The sequence below is a fragment of the Sphaerodactylus townsendi genome, linkage group LG05 (genome assembly GCF_021028975.2).
Source record: "Sphaerodactylus townsendi isolate TG3544 linkage group LG05, MPM_Stown_v2.3, whole genome shotgun sequence".
Classification (NCBI taxonomy): Eukaryota; Metazoa; Chordata; class Lepidosauria; order Squamata; family Sphaerodactylidae; genus Sphaerodactylus; species Sphaerodactylus townsendi.
The window spans coordinates 103,732,569-103,755,714 of record NC_059429.1 but is presented as its reverse complement, the minus strand read 5'-3'; the positions used below and the strand labels follow the sequence as shown (position 1 = coordinate 103,755,714).

The window sequence follows — 23,146 nt, the reverse complement described above, 5'->3', positions numbered from 1 at the left end:
CTGAATATTAAAGCTTCAGGACTGATAATTAAATGGGTCTATTGACTTCAAGAAAGAATGGAAGCGCTTGGTTGTAACTATGTCCAGCCATAGATGTGCTTAATTTAGCATTATGTCAGCATTTGTCCAAAACCAAGAAATTTAATCCTACTGTGCCTTGTATTTGGGTCATATAGACAAAGAAAATAGGTTAACGTTATTTAAACCATATCTGCAGACCAAAAAACCTCTTTAGAGGTTTTGTTTCCTGTGGCAAGCACAGGCCTTTATTTGAGTGTAGACTCAAACCTTTATTTTGAATGCTAAAGAGTTAGCTCTGGGATGAGTGTTGTGGAGTATGTGAAGAATGCCTTTCTGTCAGGGGTCTCCTATAACCTGACCCCATATACCTGGGGCTGCATGGTTGGAAAATGTACTGGGTGAGTTAATGAGCAACCTAAGGGTGGATTTTATTTTAAACATTTGTATTTTGTCATACAACCAGAAAAGTGATTCACAGGATGACTATCAACATATTCAGAATAATTAACATCAAAAAAGTAAAATATACTAAAATGTAAAATACAAAAAATGTCAAACGAACAGCAAATAAAAAAAGCAGAATGAGTTCAAAATTGCAGTGTAGAACAGAAGGTAAACCAAACAAATTTCACGTCATGGTCTTGGATAATATATATAGATCTTCACTTGCTGCTGGAAGGACAAAAAAAATCTAGTCCCATGAAAACATCCATTTGTTATTTGCCCGGCAATTTTCATAAAGATGAATCTCACCATGAAAAAGCCATGTTCTCTAAATGGCTATATTTCTCATTGTAATGTGTTAGTGGCAAAGACATGCTTTCAACTTCTCTCTTCCCAAGAGCTGGAAACTGTAAGGAGAGATCTTACTATCTGAATTCACATCTGTAAGAGCTGAATTTTGGTCGTTGGTACATGAATGTATACGAATCACAAAAGAGTCTTCTGGAAAATTGATCCATTTGCTTGATATCCACAGCAGAAATGTCCTCTGGTGCCATTGCCAGATAGTGTCCAAGCTGTGGACATGCCTTTACCAAGGGGATGTGTGATCCATTCTCTTTCTCTAAAGAAATACACGATCAGTTACAAAGGTATGAATAATGAAAAGGTCATTGTTATGCTGAGAAACATCCATTTACTAAGGAGCTGAGTAAGGTTTATCGGTGCTTTGGATGAAAATATTAGGGTTAATTTAAATAGGAAAACTAGAAAACACCCAGTTAAATTAAGTCTAGATCAAGTGTCTCCCCTATTGCTAGGACAGAACAAAACTTGGTAACATGCTTTGGGGCATAGCTCAGGCTATTTTCATTATTCAGAAGTAGCTCTGATTAAAGGAAAACTTGAAGACCCCTGGTTTGCCTGAATAAATTAATGCCAGGCTAAGCATAAAGGAATGTACCTCCTTTGGCATCCTCAGGCATTATACCAATAGGAGCTAGACACTAATGGAGCGTTCCATAAGTTTCCCATGCTGCAAAATATTGCTCAAACATTCAGGATGTACTTCATAAACAAGCTGCTCCAAGGCTCGGATTGTCCCTTGTTAATCAGAATGTAGTTCTATATGAATCCCCCCAAGACGTGGCTGGATGCATTCGTAGGTCCTTAGAGAAATATCCCTACTTCATCCTTGAAGGGTGTGAGGAGGCAGGGAGAATGTCACTCATCAAAAAAACCTTGGATTTCCTGTGTAGCCAGTAAAGTCTGTGTTGGGGTTTCCTGTTGCCTGTGCCTGCTTGCAGGGTGGAGGTGAGTGAAGTAGCACAGACTAAACTAAGCCTATACTGTTCATAAAGGTCATACAGTGTGGGAACCCATCCTGGTTCTCCCAAAAGCCCCAGTCTAAGTTTACTCTTCTTGTCCTGAAGTGTGCGTATTCCAACTACATTTCTATTTCCTTTCACCTTTTGTATTTCTTTTTATTAAATTGCATTGAGAATGTGGAGGAAACTTGTTTACAGTAAAGCACTAATCATGTTTGTTCTCAAGCACTGCTAGAGAGACTCATCTAATGATTGAAGTGAAATTCTGGAGAACTAAGGCTGGTGGCAGAGTCCTGGGGCGCAAATCTGAATTAAATATCCAGTGGTCAGTGCCAGTTGGTTTCGTTTTATAACCTGCAAAAACATAAGCTCTTTGGACCTGTTAAAAACCAGCCCCAAGATGCTGCCTTACCTAATCGGCCAGCCATGCTGTCAAAGAAAAGCCAGGATTGTCTGGAAGCTCCATATCTAACAAAAGCCACATAATGGTTGCTCTCTATGCACAAAACTGCAAACAACTCCAATATTTGCGACTTAGTAGAGGAGCTATTGAGTTCCTGTCCTATGCAGGAATACTTCTGTCTGGGCTGATGAGGAGGTACCTGGAAGAAATGAGGAGACAACAGTCAGGAGTTTCGAGGGGGGGGGGGGATGTGAAATTTAAGAATTGTAGAAGCTTTATTTGTCCCTTATGGGGACCCGAAGTTCTTTACAACATTGTTCTCTCCCATTTTATCCTTACAACAGTCACCTTATGAGGCAGGTTAAACTGAGAGTAATTGGCCCAAGGTCACCCAGCCATTTTCATGGTAGAACGGGGATTCACCCTCTGTTCGAACTCATATCTGCTCAACCCCCGTGGCTGTATGAATAGGGCTGTACCCTTTTCCTGGTGGGATTCCTACACTTGTAACAGCTATATGAAACTTAGCAGGTGACTGATGCCATTTCCTACTGAGAACAGCAGCTGCCTTTTGTATGAAAATGGTAGGTACCTAATCATTCTTTGTCTGCCAGACAACAAGCCAACTGCATCTGGAGCCTTAGAGAGGCTAAGATGAAATTAGCCATTTGGCTGGCTCCATATCTGCAAGTGACCTTTCCTCATGCCTTTCCAGAGCCCTCCCTTTCCCCCTGCAATTCCCACCCTCAGGTGAACTGTATGGTGTTCCTACCTTCTTAGCAATTCCTCTCAATGGTCTCAAGTGGCTTGGGTTCAGGAAGGAATCCAAGTGGCACCATGAGCATTCATACGGTGCTTGCCCACTACATGCACAACAAGTCTGAGAAGCTACAATAATACAAGGACCCAGGTTTGTTACTGCCTTCAAGGATGACTGCTTTGCTGTAGTACCAACATTTTACTTTGATAAAAAGCCAATGGAGCACTCTTAGATTAAACTAGCATAAAATTTTGGCTATGCTTACAAGCTTGCTTACCTTGGTCCACCAAGTCTGTCAGGTCAAGCTCTAGAGAAGGATACACTGATGGGAATGTTTTGAACCCCTTTCCAAACCTTGGCAGCTGTAAGATAAGGCATGAAGGGATCTGAAAGAGAAGAGACTTTTTGAAGAGTGACTGCCAATGGTTGTTGCAGAAGTTGGCTCAAAAAGACTGGACAACAAACAAGGGCTGCAGAATGGTTATTTGTTGATATTTCTGTATATCTTAGAAATGCTCCTCTCTAGCCTAGAGGACCGTAACTTTTAAAACTGTTATGTGCAAGTTGAGACGCAAGTTGTAGAAGAAAGGGGAGTAAAATGGGATGAGAGAGAAGTGAGTGGATGGCACTGGAGAGTGACTGAGGAAGATTCTGTGCTTAACCGAGGGGGAGAGCCAGAAAGTTTGTGCTAACTTTGAGAGAGAGATGGCAGTCTCTGCTGTAGACTGACAGGATCAGTCTGAGCTAAAATGAACCAGAATGTGTACAGAACTGGAGAGAAAGAAAGTATTATGTGCTGAAATGAGAGAGTGAGTGAGGAGAGAGAGACATTATTCCATACTGAAGACTGAGTCAATCTATGCTGGAGTGAGAGATTAGAAAAGGAGTCAAATCCTGTTAGGATCTCAAAGATGTAAAGGAGTGAGAGTGAATTGATGTAAAGTGAAAAGTCACCTCTGCAGAGGTTGTTGTCTCAGTATGTTTTATTTTTTGTACATTTTTGTACAAGTTTTGTACATTTAAGCTACATAACATATGTAAATAAAAATTTAAATTTGTTTAATGTAACCTGGAGTCCCACACTTGTATTTCCTTAGGACTACATAGATCTTCGAAACTGCTATAAAGCTCAGACACACTATTTCAGGGGAAAGTATAAAGGGATTTGGAATTAAATTCCTGGTGGCAGCTGTGTGTGTGTGTGTGTGTGTGTGTGTGTATGTGTATATACACACACACACACACACACACACACACACACACACATATAAAATGTAGTACATCCTGGCACAAGGATTGGGATTCAAATCTGAGCTCAGCCATGGGTTCTCCGCGAGGGCAAACTACAAATGAAAAGAATATCTTAGCTTCAGTTTTCCATCTGTACACTTTGGATAATGGCAAGTTACAGGGACATAGACTAAAAAATTAATGCTACAAAGCACATTGCATATTAAAAGTGCTACAGAAATTATGTGTAACTAGCAGTAAAGTCTGTTGTGCTAAAGTACAATACAATGGGCTTTAGACAGCTGTTGGTAGAGGCATAGCAGCGAGGCAGCATTTGCTTAAATCGGTAGGGAACCATGCTACTTGGCACCAAGAGCTCAGAGTTCTCTGGAACATGTTACCTTGGAAAAATGTTTTGATTCAACTTGTAATTGTATCACTAATATTAACTCTGTAAATATTACAGGTCTGTTTTCCCATCTAAATTACCAAGAAGACTGCAAACATACAAATAAATAAACATACAAATAATATATTAATATTACAGGTCTGTTTCCCATCTAAATTACCAAGAAGACTGTAAGCATACAAATAAAATTGCTTCAACAAAGTTTTAATATTTTGTGTCTTATTTACATCCATGTGAAGTCTGTACCTGGAGGTTAGCAAGCCTGGTACTGAATGCTTTCTGGTATGTTTCTGACTTCGTTGAAGGGAGTGGAAACAGGCTGCACAGCCAGACTAAATGAAGGAGTGGGGGAAAGAGAGTGAGCTGGTTTTCCCTAAGTAATTGTTGGAGATTTGGAGAGTAAGGTTGCCAACTCCAGTTTAGGAAATTCCTGGAGATTTGGCAAAGGAGGCTAGCCACAGCAGGGTTTGAGGGACTTGTCCACCCTTCAAAGGAGTCAATTTCTCCAAGGGATTTGTTTCCTGTGGTTTGAAGATCAGTTGTTATTCCGGATCTCTGCTACCCCCCCTCCCCCCGCTCCCGCCCCCACAAGAGGCTGGCAAGTTGTTGTCTGCAAAAAAAGATTGTACATGATGTATCTCAGTTACCCACCTCAGCGAACTTCAGGTCATAGGAGAGAAGTGATTCTTCTAGTAATTGCTGCACGGTGGGCATTTGGACCATACCGTCTTTCTCCACAAGTATTTGATAACAATTATACTCGAGTGCTTCGTTGCCAGCCCTAGGAATGCAAAGAAGTTTAGAAACATACATGTCCTTTCCTCCAGACAAGTGCATCAACTAGTATCAACTAGTATCATTGTCACTGAGATATAAAGAAAGCAGTTCTGAGTTCAGCTTCTTCATGCCAAAAGTAACCTAGCTGTGCCACGAGAATATATCCATTGCATTTGAAGAGAAAAGGGCAAGGAGACTTTTCTCTGAAGGTAGCTGTTTTCAAAGTGTAGCCCAGAGGAGCTGTGAGCATCTCCTTCCATCCTAGTATGTGCCTTTTGGACCAGGAAGTGGAGAGCCTTTAGGCCAGTCTATCCCCATCTAGTCAGTGAACTCACCTCAGGCCAATTCACCTGTCACTCAGTTCACATATGCCTTATGCAGACTGTAGACAGATGAGGGCTGGGAGTTCCCTGCTCAGAAGTTAATTCCTGGCATGAGATGGCTCACATTGGTGTTGGATTTTACAGCCTTGCTTGCATGCAGCAGCAGGGAATTCTGGGAGATCTCTATGAACATTCTAAAGGTGACAGTTGGAAACAGTTGCTCCCTGACTCTTGCTGAGGAAAGACCAAAAAGCTCTGACTGAAATGTTTAATATAGACTATGTTTGAAATTGTAACCGAACTATGAACTGTGAATGTATCGATATATATGTGGTACTTTGTTTATGTATACAGTCTGTTTCTCTCTCAGTTTAAGTAAAGCTCTCCAATGATTTCTGAGCTAAAAAGGTTGTTCTTTAGCTAGATAACTGTTCCTATAAAGTTGCACACAAAGCTACATTCTGCTCGTTACTCTGCAAACAGGATCGTATACAAATATGCCTGTTGCCCTTAAGTTGTATCATGACTGCAGCACATGGGGAGAGGGGGCTTATGCCTCTTTCTGCCTCCATGCCATTTTCTTTACCAGAAATGGCCCCAAGAAATGTTATTTGCCTCTTTGAGGAAACTAATGTAACCAGCTGTATGTGTAAATTTTGATAACAAAGCAAATGCTTAGAGGCTGCTCCTGACTGGGAAAGCTCCCTGAGTGTCATGGTCCTGACCCACACCAAGTCCCTGTATGCTTGCGTATTAATTCCAAGTATGGATCTCCCCAAAGTATGTCTGTCTGAAAGTCCATCCTGAAAGTCCATCTCAAGACAAATTGTGAATCGGCCCATCATATCCAATGTTCCATTGCTTCTTTTTATTCATGGTCAGTATTAGGGTTACTCTTGAAAGAAATTGGGCAGGATATTTTTGTTTTTTCTCAAAGTTGCCTCAACTGCAAGGGGTAAGGTAGTCCCCCTTCTCAGCATTTTAAAAAGCTAAACTTTAAGTGAATGAATGAACAGGGGTTTTTTTGTGCTCTGCTCAGGGCCCCACCACCCAACTTGTCAAAAACTGATGGGCTCTACCTCTAGGACCTGCCTAGGCACTGAATCTTTTTTTTTATTTGTAAGAGTTTTCAGCCCTAAGCCTTGAAGTCTGACACTGCATGTAGGCCCAAGAATGGCACTCAAATGGATGAGAGAAAACAATCAACACATCAAATTCTTACCTGATTCTGATCAAGGGCTCTATAGCCAAGACCTCTCCTAGAAGGACATTCAGGAATTCCTCTGGATCTGTAAACCAGATCAACCATTAGAGTAGCAAAAAGCCTGAAGCTGTTGCAGCATAGTGGCTGAGCATGAGTTGTGACTGAGAGGTCAAATCTTTGTTACAAACTCACTAAGTGGTCATATGCAAGCCACTCATATTCAACTCCACTGGCAAAGCTGACCTACCTTACAAGATAAGGACACTTCAACAAATATCTGAGAACTGATTTGAACAATGAAACCACAAAGTTATGTTACAGGTACTGTATTTTGGTTATTGTGGGTTATTCTTTTTTATGGGATTGGCCAAAAATAGAATCCTGGGGAAAACTACTGCCCATGACAAAAGGAATGGTAACATTTCTTCGTAATGCTACTTCAGTTATCCTTAATGGTGGGGAAATGGCTCTGTCCAAGCACCCATCAGGGCTTGAAAGATGCGACACTCCCCCCACTCCTCCCAATAACGATTCTACTTGTGTTCCACTAATGTATCTGCAATTAAAACAAATGGTACAAAAATTATAAAGGACTGCTCAACCTTCCTTCCAAAAGGAATCAACTCAGATAAGAATTACCTTTGGAATTCCTCACTGCTCAGAATAACATAAGAACATAAAAACTAGCCTGCTGGATCAGACCAGAGTCCATCTAGTCCAGCACTCTGCTACTCGCAGTGGCCCACCAGGTGCCTTTGGGAGCTCACATGCAGGAGGTGAAAGCAATGGCCTTCTGCTGCTGCTGCTGCTCCTGAGCACCTGGTCTGCTAAGGCATTTGAAATCTCAGATCAAGGAGGATCAAGATTGGTAGCCATAGATCGACTTCTCCTCCATAAATCTGTCCAAGCCCTTTTTAAAGCTATCCAGGTTAGTGGCCATCACCACCTCCTGTGGCAGCATATTCCATAGCAATATTCTGCACTTTGCGGGGTGGGGGGGGGAGTGCAGTGTAACCTACCCAGTAAAGAGGCCAGACTCTTGTCACTCACCTTTCTCTTCTGTAATGAAGCTGTCAGATCGCAACAATCTCCTTAAATTCATCACGTTCTCAGCTCCCACATAGCCATGCCTGACAATCAATATTTCCATGATTATATATTGTTATGATTATAAGTGATTAGTAATGAATCCAGCTATGGTATTTATCCATCTCAGCTGACCTCCCTTCCCTTCCCCTCTCTCCCCCCCCCTTTTATTTAACAGGATTATGCAAGTATTGTTATTATAATTTACACTGTTCTACCCTCCACTGGGTTTTATTGTAGGGTGCCTTGTTTATTTTTGATTTTACATAAATAAAATCTTTTAAACAGCTGATACTGTTGTAACAGGGGAGAGCGGTCTAAAAATCTAATAATAAATTTAAAAAGAAATAACAGGCAGTGCAGGTCTCCTAGGAGTGCAGGATTACAGGTACCTGGAATGGTTGGGGCAGGGTGGGGAGGAAAAGCAACTGGTATTGGGCCAGAGAAAGAGAGAAAAGTTTTTCAGTTTCTGGAGCTACACAGCCCAAGCCAGTCTTTGGGAACTGCTATAATATGCTGTAGCAGCCTGAATACCTTGACCAGTCTGATCATATTAGAGCTTGGAAGCTAAGCAGGGTTGGCCATGGTTAGTATTTGAATGGAAGAACAGCAAGAGGGTCCAGGGTTGCTATGCAGAAGAAGGCAAAGGTAACCACATCTGCTCTCCTCTTGCCTTGAAAATCTCATTATGAGTCAATTACAGCTAGCTGTTGCACAATTATTATTATTATGCTGCTCCTGGGCTATTGCAAGGGCAGACACTTTACTGCTGTTCCACTTCTCTGTTGCTAAGCTAACAGTCTTCTAATTCTTGGTTAGAGCTAGTGTGGGGTTGTGGTTATGGTTGCCAGCTCTGGGTTGGGAAATACCTGGAGATTGGGGTGGGGGTGGAGTCTGAGAGAGTTTGAGGAGGAGATGGACTTCAGTGGGATTTAATGCCATAGAGTTCACCTTCCAAAGCAGCAATCTCATCCAGTTGACCTAATCTCTGCTGGTGATCAGTTGTAATCCCAGGAGATCTCCAGCCATCACCTGGAGATTCACCAGGACAGCAGTAAGAGCCTTTGCACAAGACCACTATCCAGGATGGTCCCATAGAGTTGATTCCACTTTGACTTGGAACAACTTAGAAGGTTTATGGACCCTAAAGATTACTAAAAGGTTTCACATGTTCCACTAGCCTTTTGAAGTATTTCACAATCAGGGTTCTGGTTAGTTTAGTAGACAGTAGGTTGAAGATAAATGTACCTGTATATATTTTCAGTGATTCTTTATTGTAAAACACTATGGTGATTTATACAATGATATTCAATTGTTAGGCACTATGGTGCAGTTCATGAGTTTATCAAATAATACATTGAGAATTGTTTTCCTTCTGAGTAATACTTTATTGCTGTGAGCCATTTTCAGTGTAATTTTGTGTACTTTCTTACCACCTGGAGAGTGACAACCCTAGTTGTGATTAGGCTATCAGACTAGGATCTGAGAGATCTAAGTTCAAATCACTGCTTTGTCAGGAAGCCTGCGGTGAGCGATCTCCTTCAGCTTAACCTACTTCGCAGGGTGGTTGTTGCAAGGATAAAATGGAGGAAGAGAAAATGATGTATACTGCCTTGAGTGCTTTGGAATATGTGTGGGGAAAATGTAGCTAATATAGCAACTCCTACTCTTCTGACAATTAGACTGACACAGCAACTTCCGATTTCTTGAGGAACTGGGACACAAAGAGTAGTTAGAAGAGCCATTGAATATTAGTCTAAATCTTGCTGATAAGTCAAGTCATTCAGTAAAACTAAGAAATCTTTAAAATCTGCCAGTGGAAATGAATGCCTATGGAGCTGAGAGATAAAAGTATGATTTCTACCCTGAGTGAGCTGGAAAATTTATGCTTACAACATAATGAAATATGCTACTTCATCGCAAAACAGTCTTCTGGAAGCTTTGACTGATTAATACTTTTTAGTCAATTAACTCCACCGATTTCAAACAACTAGTTGATACATTAATCTATAAAACACTGTGGTATCTCACAGCACAGGAGATTTCTAAATGATTATAGTTCATCTTGGCTCATAAACACAGATGAGAAATTTGGGAAACTGTCATGATCGTGCTAATTAATCAGGTTGGCATTCTGATTGATGCTATACACCTTCCTGTATATTAGTTGTCTCTGTCCATTGGACAGCTTTCATGTTCTGTGTATATTTTATACAATCCATAAGATGATCTCTTTCAGTGGCTGTAATAGGCTGAATGAACTGCTTCAATGGCTTGGATCCAAATCCTGATTTTCCACCCACAGGAGGAAACATTTTATCCACCTCCCTTCTACTGCAGACCACCATGTTTCACCCAGTGCTGTTTTTGGAGGCCCCAAGCATCATCAGGGGCCTGCAGCAGAGAAGGGTTATGAGCAATTTTGAATAGCCTGGCTGAGTTCCTCTTGTGCTCTCTGGATCCAAGTCAGTGTGCCCAAACCATGGCATTTCAACAGATTGGATCATATTTTTTGAGTCTGACTCAGCAAGACTGTTCTGTTTGAGCTTCTACTTCCAGAATATTCAGGACTCATCATTCTTCCATATGCTGACATGCAGTATTGGCTGATCTGGTTTAAACAGACTTAGGGCTAAACTAAACGCTGCTGTTTTAGAGATTTGGGTCTGGGTTCCTTAGTCCAATTCATATTACCTGCAGCCACATAGCAGCTGTGGGAACAGCTTTTTTTAAAAGGAGAACCTGTCTGGATTGGCACCATGGGGAGATGAAAGGGTTCCCTCCCCCCTCCTCAGCTGTTTTCCACATAAAAACCACTCTGGGGAGAGTTATTTCCTTGATTTTGCTGTTCCTTGTGAGAAGATATTCCATGTGGAGCAGGAAGATTGGGTAAATAACTCTTCTCAGTGCAGATTTTGTGCAGAAAAACAGAAGGGGGGAAGGTGCCCCCTAGCTCTGTTCTGAGTCCTTGAGGGGGGGGTGTCTCCTTTTTTTCTTTTTTAAAAGCCATTCACCACAGCTGCTGCAAGGCTTCAGGGAACATTAAATTGTAATGTTCAGTCTGGCCCTTAAATTGTACAGTAAATGTGCTCCCATTGCTGGAACACAACCCCCTTTTTCTCCTTTCTGTAGAACATTGTTTATTTGTTAAATGGTATTGTGTAATTTTCACCTTCTTTTCCCAAAAGTCAAAGTGCCTCTACTGATGTTCATGCAGTGCCTCTACTGATGTCCATGCAGTACATAATACACAATACTCCAATACAGAAAACCCAACAGCATTAAGAATACAATTCATCCACACAGTACAGATACTTTAGAAATGTGGTGGAACTCACCGTCTCAACGGTTCCACAATCTGCTCCCTCAGTATTTGCTGTGCTGTTGCATCATGTACCTCAGCAGAATCGAGAATGCTATCCAAGGCAGAAGAAAAACTGAATAAACTGCAAAGAAACACACAAAGAATATGTACACTGATGTATAAAACAGAATTAAGCACAATTAAGCACAAAATGGTTGCCACAGCAGCCTGCTATTAATTCACCCCAGCTTATGCACTGGACTACATAATAATGGCTCTCAGGCAGTAGCAAGGCCAGAACACAGAACACCACTACAGTTAGCCATTTTGCAGGGGATGAGGAAAATGAACATTCCAAAATGGCCAAAGCATTGCTTTTGAGGCAGCAGCAGACATAGGAAAGGAAAAGGAAGACATTGGTTTTGAAAACAGCAGCACTGTTAGAGACAATGTGGAGAAAAAACACATACCCCACATAACTGGGCTCAATTTAGCATTGGCACAATCTAGAATTGGACTGTGTCATACCTCTGAAGATGCCAGCCATAGATGCAGGCAAAACGTTAGGAGCAAAAACTACTAGACCACCACCACACAGCCCAGAAAACTCACAACAACCAACTTGCACACCACCTACCTGAAAAGGGTTGTGTCTAGGTAACAGGAATTGCAATGTCCTTGGATTCCCTTCATAGCACCTTCCATCTTCAGCAAAACATCCTGTTTCCAAGCTGCCTCAGTGTTATTTTCTGCCCAGTTCTGGTTTAAGTATCTGCCCTCTAGAAAAACAGTATGTGCTTCATTGGACTACAGCCCTATTGAAAGAAGGAGCAATCCAACTTCTCTATAATAACTAGATACTTAAAGTGACTGCTTCACTGGACTGGATTGGCCGAATCCCCACCGGGAAATTCAATCTAGATCAAACCAAGTTTGAAAATAAACTGCACCTTTTCATCGAGGTTTCAACCTGCTCACCACAGCATGTTTCCAGTGAAGACATCTAGGCCTATCTCGGATTCAAGAATTGTAACAATCCCCACTACCACACGATCGGCTTGGCGGGTCTCTTCTGTTGTGCCGTGTTGGGGCGGGACCTTCTTTTTTCTCCTGCAAAAACGTGCTGACGTTATGATGTCAGAACATCATCACGTCTCCCCCGCCCAAGTTTTTGGTTGGTTCTCGTTCTCTCGTGCTCTTGCGAGAACAGCACCATGTGCACTGATTAGCTGTAAGGCATTTGTGTCACGCTCCACGGCGGGAAATTTGAACCAAGATTAGACCCCCGATCCTCCCCTCCAAACTGGATCGAAGACGTGTTTTTTTGAAAAAGTAGTACTTTCAAACAGGTTTGGCAAAGACATGGGATAAGGGGGAGAATGAGCGCCAGAACCGGGATGAATCCTTGCTCATCGATCAGGCAGCGGGGAGTTCTTCCTGAATCCTTGATATTTCGTGTGAGTATCACATGATTAATTGACCGTGGGGAATCGGCCATTGACAGAAATCACTTCAGCCAATAAAAATTCACTGCAGGAGCCAAGCCATTTTTATTCTCTTATCAAAGCTATTGTTGGGTTTCAGTTGATACCCATCCCTACTACAAACACTTAAAGCTGCATCACTCAAAACTCCAAGAGACAGAAGCTGCGCACAAGTTTTTATCAATAAGATGACTGTGAAAAAATGTAACGTTCTGAAATAAAAGATAATCGTTTCAAATCATTATATTATGTTGTATATAAAATATTATAGCAGTCCTACAGATTCCCATAGCAGGGAGAGAGGTACAAAGCTGAAATGTTATCCAGTCAAATGGTTGGGCCCTTTGGTGCCTCTTACCCTTCCGATGGCATCTTTGCTCAATTTCTTTGTGGCAGGGAGAAATGGTGATACTGGAGCTAACTGTGATGATCTTACTCGCATCAACCTTCAGTCTGGAGAAGCTGTTACTGAGAGCAATAATCCTGGGATCCTGATGCAGTGAGAAGCAGAGAGAATGACTAATGTTGAAAGTAAAGCATTTGTGTCAAGCAAAAATCTATACTGCAGACTTGTCGCAACAACAGCAATGTTGTATTTAAAGAGCCGTGCTATTTGCAGACATATTTTAGAATAGATGTGTGCAGTAAAGGATGAGGGACACACAGGTGAGAAAAAGAACTGGTTTTTATAATTTGCTTTTCTCTCCTGCAAGGAGTCTCAAAGCAGCTCACAATTGCCTTCCTCTCCCAACAACAGGCACCTTGAGAGGTAGGTGGGGCTGAGAGAGTTCTGAGAGCACTGTGACTAGTCCAAGGTCACTCCGCAGGCTTCATGTGGAAGAGTGGAGAATCAAACCTGGTTCTCCTGGTTAGAGTGCACTGCTCTTAACCACTGCACTATGTTAGCTAAACTGGAAGAAGCAGAAACCCCAGAGATTAAAGTCTCTTCCGTACATGCAGAATAATGCACTTCCAATCCACTTTCACAATTGTTTGCAAGTGGATTCTGCTATTCCGAACAGCAAAATCCAGCTGCAAAGTGCATTGAAAGTGGACTGAAAGTGCATTATTATGCATACGCGGTTGGAGAGAGGAATGGGGAAGGTCAAGGCACTCTACCAGAAGCTTCCTGTTACTGGAAGGCCCAGAACACTGACCAGAATACCCTGAACAAAGTATGACCACGCCCTTACCAGCAGCTCCACCTCAATGAGAACCATTTTCAGCTCTTCGTTGCCAGGATTCCTGAGCCGTTCCCAGAAGCCTCTCACAATGCCCACTGTCAACACCCGGCCACATCTCAGCTGTACGACATCATGGATTTTTAGGAAGCAAATGGAGGTGAAGTGCTGCTCACTGCAAAAGAGGCTATATCGCTTTTGTGGGCTCTTAATGGAGAGCAAAAGAGCAGCCTGATGGTGGCTAAGTGGTTTTATGTGGCTGCTTATCAGGGTTATGACAGGCCTAGATTTTCGGTCAACAATGCGGCCCATGTTGTGCTTTCCCTTAAGGAAGCATCCGATAGACCCCAGAGGGATCCTCTTTCTGCCTGCATAGATCTCTTGAGTCACAATGAAGGCCTCTTTCTTCTCTGGTGAAAATTCCATGTTGGTCAATAGACCTGCAAAAATGGAACATTATGATAGATGGTTGTTTCAAAAGCATGCAAGATTCAGTCTTAATCCTCATACAATTGATAGAGTCAGCACAGGAGGTCCCCATTGCTGGCCACAGCATCAAATAGGACTGCAATGTACAGACCTGCTGCAGTTCCTTTGCACTGCATAACTAATATTATTTTATAGCTAATATTATTTTATACTACTTTGAAAATCCCATGAGAGGCAGCCATAAATGGGCTGCAACTTGACGGTGCTGTCCAACACCATTTTGTGACCAAGTGAAGCTTATCTATATATCTTGCCTGAACAAAAAAATCTATGTCATTATTAATCTACTGCATGGGTCCCTAACCTTTTTGAGCCTGTGGGCACCTTTGGGATTCTTACACAGTGTGGCGAGAGCAGCTACAAAATGACTGCCCTAGGAGGTGGAGCCAGCCATCAAATGGCTGTTGCAGCTTTCCTTCAGTCACACAGTGAAAATCCTTTTCTGTGATGGCAGCTGCCGCCAAAACATGTAAAAAAAATCTGCTCAGCCAGTCAAATCATTAATGGCTACCACTTTCTAAAAATATTTGGTGGGTACCAGGAAAGATATCAATAGCTCAATGGCACAATGGTACCAGGGGAGTATTTATAAAATAATAGCGCCCAGGCCAAGCAGTAAAAAGCATGCCCCCCAATGCCAGTGAAATTCTGCCCCCAGTGTCCTCCCTCCTGCCCCTTGCTTGCCCTGTGCCCCCCACCTCTCTCCAGAGGCTTGTGTGTGTACAGTGCAGAGCTTCGGGAAGCCAGCACCACCACAATGCATGCAGGGCTCCTTAGCCCTCCTCACCCGAGGCACTGAGCAGCTGCCAGCAGAAAGCATTGGGGTTGTTTGGGTGGCAGCTGGCCTGCTGAGAAAGCATTGAGATTGATGCTGCTGACTTGGTGTGGCCTGGATGGCTCCTTCTGACTTGGAGGTGTGTCCAATTAAGGGCCCTCCAACATCCTGAAGTCTTGGGGAGGGGGGTCTTCAGGGGGAAGGAGGAGGAGTGTGGGGGCAATTTTCCACCCCCATGTGACTAAATGTCCTCCACCCGGGGACATTTGACCCCATATGTTCCCATGGACGGTACGCCACTGAGTGACACCACACACACATTGGGGAATCCTGTTCTAGTATATGAGTCAAAGGCACCCAAAGAAGTACTAGAAAATGCAACCCCAAGGAATTTTAATGAGCATTCTACCAGCCGCCCATCCCCCAAGTTCTTAATTAATTACTTCCCTTTAGCAGTGAAGGAATAGAACAGCAGTAAATACAAGTAAATACAAAGCAATGAGAAAATACAAGAAAAGTATGATAAAGTTCGGCAGTTTCACCCTGCTAATCTCAGTTTGCCCCTGCTGGGGATAAATTACTCCAGCACCTTCAGAGTATACATTCTCATTCACTTTAATTTACCCAAAAATACAGGTATGAGGGAGACATAAAACACCTTCTTAAAACTGAAGAATTATGCAGGTGAAAAGACTGAAAAACAAGTTTTATCAGTCACCATGCTCAACCTCCACACACTTATCTGGGTCAATTCAACCCCACAAGAGAATTAAGATTGGCATGCTAGGGCCATTTGCAGCTAAAAAGATGGGGAAATATTGGGGTTTCCCCCCCCCCCAAAATAAAGGGATGATGGATAGTTACCTTTCTTTGAAATTCTTAAAAAGCAGTAGTTCAGAAAGCAGCCACAGGATAACCCCCCCCCCCCCACATACACACACACCCCAACTAGATTTGCCAGCCAAAGGCCATAAGCAAATACATAATACAAGAATCAATATTCTTCAGTTAATGACACACCTCCTCTCAAATGGAGCTCATGTACATTGAGAACACGTTACTTAGCTTATCCCCAAATAGGCCAGATTTCTCAACCTTCTATTTTCCCTTAGAACACGGCAAAACCTGTCTGTTTCATTGCCATCCCATAACTTTACAAAGCAGAACTTTGCGTACCTGGTCTGGGGAGGGATCTGGTTTCAGTTTTAGTGATTACTGACAAGAGCTTGGGTTGCTGTTTTCATAAATAGCTCTATGGGTGTGCCCTGCTTCTTCTGGAGCAGGTCAGCCTCCAGGGCGGGTTTTAAAAATACAGACAGCATTGCTGTGTCTTTCTCCTGATCATACTGATCTCCTAATCTTTAAAGTACAGCTAATGATCACTGACATTGCATGTTCAGTGGGCAAACTGCTAAACAACACTGCAGAAATGTCCTTTTGCAAACCTGGCCCCAGTGTTGCTGCACTGTTACATTAACACAGCAATAACCTTCTGGTCTCAGAATAGGAGCTAGTTACATCTTGGCACAAAGGACGACATTCCTCTTATTGTGGAGCAGTGGTGTAGTGGTAAAGAGCAGGTGTACTGGAGGAACCGGGTTTGATTCCCCGCTCTGCCGCTTGAGCTGTGGAGGTTTATCTGGGGAATTCACATTAGCCTGTACACGCCAACACATGCCAGCTGGGTGACCTTGGCCTAGTCACAGTTCTTCTGAGCTCTCTCAGCCCCACCCACCTCACAGGGTGTTTGTTGTGAGGGGGGAAGGGAAAGAAGTTTGTCAGCCCCTTTGAGTCTCCTTGCAGGAGAGAAAGGGGGGAGTATAAATCCAACTCTCCTCCTCCTCCTCCTCTAATGATCATCTGTGCCAGACCTTAGAACCACCTCCTGCAGTAACTGGAACGTTGCTGTTGAATGCAAATTTGTCAGAGATAGTATCTAATTTCCATTATCTGGCAAATCACTTCTCCTATTTTGTCCCTGTTTTGCCATTTTAAGCATGCCTTGTAAAATGTAGTATTATGCTCTGTTATTTTTACAACTTCTTCCCGAGGATCTTCAGAAGTTAAAATCGCTGGCATCTCATGTCTAGTTCATCTATCCATTGCAAACACCCACACATGAACACCCAGGTGCCATGTACAGAGCACTTCATGGCCTACCACATCTAGGATTGCTTCTCTCACTGTTATGTAGATTTGTGGCATATAGAAATGTTCTTATTTAGGTCAACACAGCGAGTGAAGTGGTAACACTGGAACAGGCTGCCCTATATCCTGATCTGGGCTTTAGTTGACAATAACCTGTTTCACAAGTACCATCTGACAGATAAAACAAAAACAGAATTCTTCTCTCTGCTTTCTATTTGACCTAGATGCCTGACCCTTCCCTGTTCTAAGTCATCTAAGCCTATTTCAAATGCGTGTACTGAACAAATATCATCAGAGACACTGGAACTCTTCCCTTTGAAAACATCATATTTGCAAAGCAATGTTATGAGTAATAGGCAACTCCTAGACTATCCTGAGATGGGATGTGTCTTTACTGAACTAGATAAAAGGCAGATGTTTCAGCGGGAAAATATGTGTACTGTACTGAACATGTTAATTATTGTTTACAATATTCTCATTCACCAGGTTTTGTATTTCTTTACGGTTTCTAGCATACATGTACAGTACCCTGTACATTACGTAGATAGTTTTTAAACAGGTCATTTAAAATGAGGAATGTGGGGCAGAGTCACTTACCTTAGCAAATTAATCCCATTTATAAATTTAAAGGGATTTTACAAGAAACACAGAGCATAACTATCAGATCCTCTGAAGATGCCAGCCACAGATGCAGGCAAAAAGTCAGGAGAAAATGCTACTAGAACATGGCCATACAGCCTGGAAACCACACAACACCCCAGTGATTCTGGCTGTGAAAGCCTTCGACAATACATTGAACATCTCTAAAGGGGGAAGTGATTTAAATTTCTTATTGGTATCCTCTCTCTTTTCTATTTCTTCTGCTCAGACAGTGGAAGCTATCTCACATATTATATTTTAGGGGTACACCTGATATTTTAACCATGTGCCTAAAAATATAAAGTGGGATTTGCATTCATATCTTTGTAAATGTAAGCACTGGGCAACACACTGATTAGTTGCAGCTCCTGTATACTCATTAGCAAATTTGGGTTTTACTTCTGCAGTGTCTAAATGGCCATATTTTTTATACAGCTTGTTGATCAATATTGCCATATGCCATTTCCAAATTACAACTATAAATGATTTACTCTTAATCAATGTGAGGCTATCATGTTTTATGTTAGTGAAGGGGGAAATAGCATACAAGATTTTTGTACTAGATCCCCCCCCCCCCCCCCCCCCGGGGAGAATAAGTTTTAAAGTAGGTTCCACTTTAAAAGTTGGGAAACTACACATGTAAAGATCACAGAGACTAGCCAAACTCAGGGCCTTTTATTGAAATCGTTGCAAAACTTTTAACTGAGAGAGTGATTAAGGGCCAGGATGATTCTGGGATTTTACCTTTAAATAGCGTTTTATTCGTTTGGCTGGCTTTAACTGGACACCCAGTGTATCTACGTATATTTAACCTATTGCCGAAGCAAAGAAATAAAAAAGGACAACAATATGCTACAAATATTACAACATACTGAATAATTTTTAAATGTGTTGAAGGTTGGTTACATAACAGTAAACAAACCCAGGGAACATCATATATACTGCTAATTATATGCTGTGACTAAGAATGAATTTGTTGTCTACTGCCTCAGTGTTTACGGCCTTGAAATGTACAGAAGACAGCCCTTTTTGTCTTTTAGTCTAGTAATTTAATACTGTGACCCTGCTTGACAAACTAATGTTAGGAGGCTTTTTTCTGAATGCCTCTACCTTAAGGCTGTTATCACACGAATCTGTCCTGAATCCCAGGATTACACCTCACAAATAAGGCCTGGTCTGCACATTCAGCACTGAAAGGATGCTGAGGAGGTAGAATGGTCTCTTCTACTTCAGATTGCAGGTGATTTTTACATTGTTTGAAGTTCTCCGGTATGAATTATTCCTTGTAAATCTGCTCCCCAGTCTCCTCAGCCAGATACTACTGCCATTTCTTTCCTGTCACTGTCTTTCCACCACTGACTACATCCTCAAGCCCTTCCCTCTGGGTGTCCCAGACACCATCTTGTTTGCCAACCAGAATCAGAGACACAGGACACGACAGTCTGCTGTAGCGAGAGTCATCCCTCCATGCTGTGAGTTGCTGAGCTACCTGGATCCAAGTTTTCCCAGAGGGCTAGAGTCTGAGGAGTGGCCACTATATGTTTGGCTGCTTGTGGTGTGGCACCTCATCTTCAGCACTCCATTCATGACGGTGGTGGAAATTGCTCGTTGTAGGAAAGAGACATTCAAAGGTGGTTTGCCATTGCCTGCCACTGTGTTGCACAGTTGGACTTCCTGGGTTGTCTCCTGTCCAAATACTAGCCAGAGTTGTCCCTGCTTAGCTTCCAAAATCTGATGAGATCAGGTTGGTGTGGGCCATCTACTCCAGACATGCAACCAGTGGTGAAGCACCAAGGAAGAGGGGGGATGCGCGGACGCGCGCCCCTGCAGGGGCCTGGCAGGGGCGCAGAGTGTACATGTGCCCCGGGCGCAATTCCCCCTCGCTCCGCCCCTGCATGCAACCATCCTAATAGTAGCAATTTTGTTAGGCACCAAATAAAAACATTATTCCTCCATTCGTTTGTGGTTTGATGGTGATTGTTATTGATTAGCTATTCTAACCTGTTTTTATTTTAACACGTCCCATCATTCTGATCTTTGTCCTGCTTTATGTTTATGCCCCCCTTCCCCTTCACGCTTGGAAACAATGATTTTATGCTATGGTTTTATATTGTTGTTTATATTGCAGTTTTATTGTTGATTGATGTTATTTGTTTTCAATTGTTTTACAGTGCAGTCTTAAGCACAGTTACACCCTATTAAGTCCACTTAACTTTAAGGAGACTTTGGAGGGTTTAAGGATTGCACTAATTGTGCTTTCGTTTTAATTTTTATAAGATATTTTGGCAGCTTTTTAGCTTCAGGAATAGGGTGAAAATATTCCAAATACATTTTTTAAAATCAACAATCAACAGGTTTGTTTTAAAAAGCTTCAGACTGACAGTTCATCCACTGCCACATTTGCAGTAGTATTCATGCAACCTTCAACTAATAAAAGTGGTGGCACAATGAAATACATTTCTGACCACTGCATCAACGTGGTGTCATTGGGTGGTAACACTTTTAATTTAGTTCTATGAAGACTGTGCATTATCCTTCTCTGCTCCTAGAGTACAAATCCACGATCACTACCACCGCTCTGTAATCTGCAGAAATTTTTGATGCAGCAGATCGTGTTAATAAAACTTGCTTTGATTGGTTTAGATTATTTACAGCAGGGTTACATGACTGAATGCTCTCCCAAATTGCACATGGAAATCTAGATATCTGGGAGAAGAAGAGCCCTAGTTTTGGCCTTCTTCCTGAGAAGCTAATTGTTGCTTTTCCAAGAAGAGCTGTTCGGTTCCATCCTTCTCCATTTGAAAGCGTTCAAACATGCAGTATCCCCACCACACCACCCTCCCTGAAGTTTGAAGTGATACCGGCCAGAAACAACTGCTGTTTGTGCAAACTGCCCTTCATATTTTTTAAAAAAGCAAGTAAGAGTAGCCCTTAAGAGATTGTTAGAATCATGGGGATGGGATTATGCAATATTGGAACTAGCTACTTACAGCACTTTGGCTGCGTCCCTTGCTGGTTTTTTGCCAGCAGACTTACAGCCATTTTACTTCTCCATTAGACATTTAATACATCCAGTTTAACGATCAGCAGTGTGCGTGGCCAATTCCCCACCCCAAATTGCCACTGTATAGTTGGATGTTCATGGTCATGAACCAGCTAGAGTTGCCAACTTTGGGTTAGGAAATTACAGGAGATTACAGGGGGTAGAAACTAGAAAGGGCAGAGATTGGGAAATGAGATGCCATAGAATCCACCCTCCCGAGCTGCCATTTTCTCCAAGAGAACTGACCGCTGTAGTCTGGAGAACAGCTGCCACTCAAGGAGAATTCCACACCCTTCACCCAGAGTTCCACAACACTTCCCCTGTGGGTCAAACAGCTCATCTGGGAAGTCGCAGTGCTCTTTAGGGGAAATGTCACTTCAGGTGTGACAACTTCTGCCATGGAGCTGGCATCTGGGAAGCAAATTGAAGTGTTCTTGTAGCCATATGAAGTCACAATCTTGTTGGTTTGAAGTGACAACCACACCACTAAAAAGAGTAACTGCATAGGATCTCCTTTTCTTGAGGGCATCAAAGAAACTTCACTGATGAGCGTATTACCAAATTTGTGCACTGAAGGTCTGTACATTCCCGACTCCAGCTTTTCAGGATGAACCCCTTTCCTGCTCCCCACCCTGCCTGGCTCATATGATCGCAGAAGTCTGAGACGACATGCGCTGCAATTCTTCAGATGGCAGTCTCAGAATTCCAGCTCTAAATAGTATTTTGCATCCATTCCCCACCGACAGAAAACTAGCAGCTCTTTGCTCGGTCGGACCTGCTGGTTCTCTGTTTGTAGGGAGCTTTCCCCAAACTGGGATTCTCTCCGGTCCTCCACCGGCAGTCGGAAGGTGCACCTCATGCCTCATCTTTTGCACGCGAGAAGCACCCCAGGTGAGGAGGAGGAGTCTGCATCGGCGCAAAGGCTCCATGAATCGGAAGGGCGGCCTGGGGGTGACAAGCCCCGCCCACTGTCCCCCTATCGGCCGAAGCGTGCAATCGCTCCGTGGGCCGCCGAGCACCTGCTCCGGCTCCCCTCCGGCCCGGGCTGTGCAGTCGCTTCCGGAGCAGGAGAGGCGAGAGCAGGATGGCGGCGGCTGCAGGTGCAGCCGAGAAGGAGGCGAGCCAGCAGAGCAGCTTGGGCGCCTACTCGCCCGTGGACTACATGAGCATCACAAGCTTCCCCCGCTTGCCCGAGGAGGAGGCGGGCAGCGCCAGCGCGGCCGAGAGCTGCCTGCGCTCCAGGAAGGAGGAAGATGCTTTCCTAGCAGAGCAGGACACTGGTGAGAGCGGACGACCGCCTGCCTGCCTGCCTGCCTGCCTGCCTCCATCCACCCGACCATGACTCCATCCACGCGCCTCCCATCCATCCATTTCCCCCATCCCCTCGCTTGCCTCTCTCCATCGGTGCATTGCTCACAGGACGCCCCCTCCCCGCCTGCGTCATCCCTCCTTCCCACAGGCATTTGGCTCCTGCCCAGGTCCCTTTCCGTGATGCAGTCATCCCAGGCCTCAAGGCAGCCGCTGGACCTCCCCTGCATCCTTTGGGCTGCACTCTGTTTGGTGTCCCAGCCAGGCTGTCCCAGGAATTTGAAGCTCTCTTTTCAGCAGCAGTGTTTTTTTCCGATTGGCCCTTTCCCTATATCAAGAGAGCATGCCTGAGCATCTTTTGGTGCATGTATCCTTTTGCTGTTTCTGCCTCTTCCTTTCACATCTCTGCCCTTTCCCTTCTCTTTGCTTCTCCACATTCTCCATCTCCCATTTCATTTTCAGCTCCTTCTTGCTGTTTTCCTCTGTTGGGGCAATAAAGTAAGTGACTTTACCACTTTTGTCCTTCCAAAGCTTGCAGCAGGGGATGCACCTGCTGCCTGCTCTTTTCTACTTCCAGGAAGCTAGCCTGTCCTGAGCCTCCTCACCTTGCAGACTTCTCCTTCGTTTGAAAAACTCTCAAGTGCTGTTTAAGAAAACTTTCTGGATCATATGATTCCCCCATTTTTTCACTCATGGAGTGGCTTCAAGATGTCCCCAAATGCTGATCTTTGCTGCCAAGTTAATTACTAAACCTATACCTTTTTCAACATAAAGATGACAGAAGATTTGAGAA

General features: G+C 43.3%; 2 protein-coding genes across 3 annotated transcripts in view; one reads left to right on the top strand and one right to left on the bottom strand.

Moving 5' to 3' along the window:
* Positions 1 to 329: 329 nt before the first annotated feature.
* On the bottom strand, positions 330 to 14,088 carry LOC125433467 (ubiquitin carboxyl-terminal hydrolase CYLD-like). The gene is made up of 11 exons (XM_048497978.1): positions 13,964 to 14,088; positions 13,129 to 13,261; positions 11,924 to 12,065; positions 11,321 to 11,428; positions 7,947 to 8,026; positions 6,915 to 6,981; positions 5,244 to 5,373; positions 3,231 to 3,339; positions 2,966 to 3,081; positions 2,203 to 2,392; positions 330 to 1,087 (listed from the first exon to the last, which is right to left on the bottom strand). Exons 1-11 carry the CDS (start codon positions 13,988 to 13,990, stop codon positions 891 to 893), a joined length of 1,299 nt encoding a protein of 432 aa, XP_048353935.1. The 5' UTR covers positions 13,991 to 14,088; the 3' UTR covers positions 330 to 890.
* Positions 14,089 to 22,046: 7,958 nt separating this feature from the next.
* The window catches only part of GGT7 (gamma-glutamyltransferase 7), a 45,938-nt gene continuing 44,838 nt past the window's right edge, over positions 22,047 to 23,146 (top strand). The window contains exon 1 of one of the 2 annotated variants that reach the window (XM_048498197.1): positions 22,047 to 22,325. In XM_048498197.1, coding sequence (XP_048354154.1) covers positions 22,130 to 22,325 — 196 coding nt within the window. In that variant the 5' untranslated portion in view covers positions 22,047 to 22,129. The remainder of the gene's footprint in view (positions 22,326 to 23,146) is intronic. The other variant, XM_048498196.1, reaches the window with a different exon arrangement.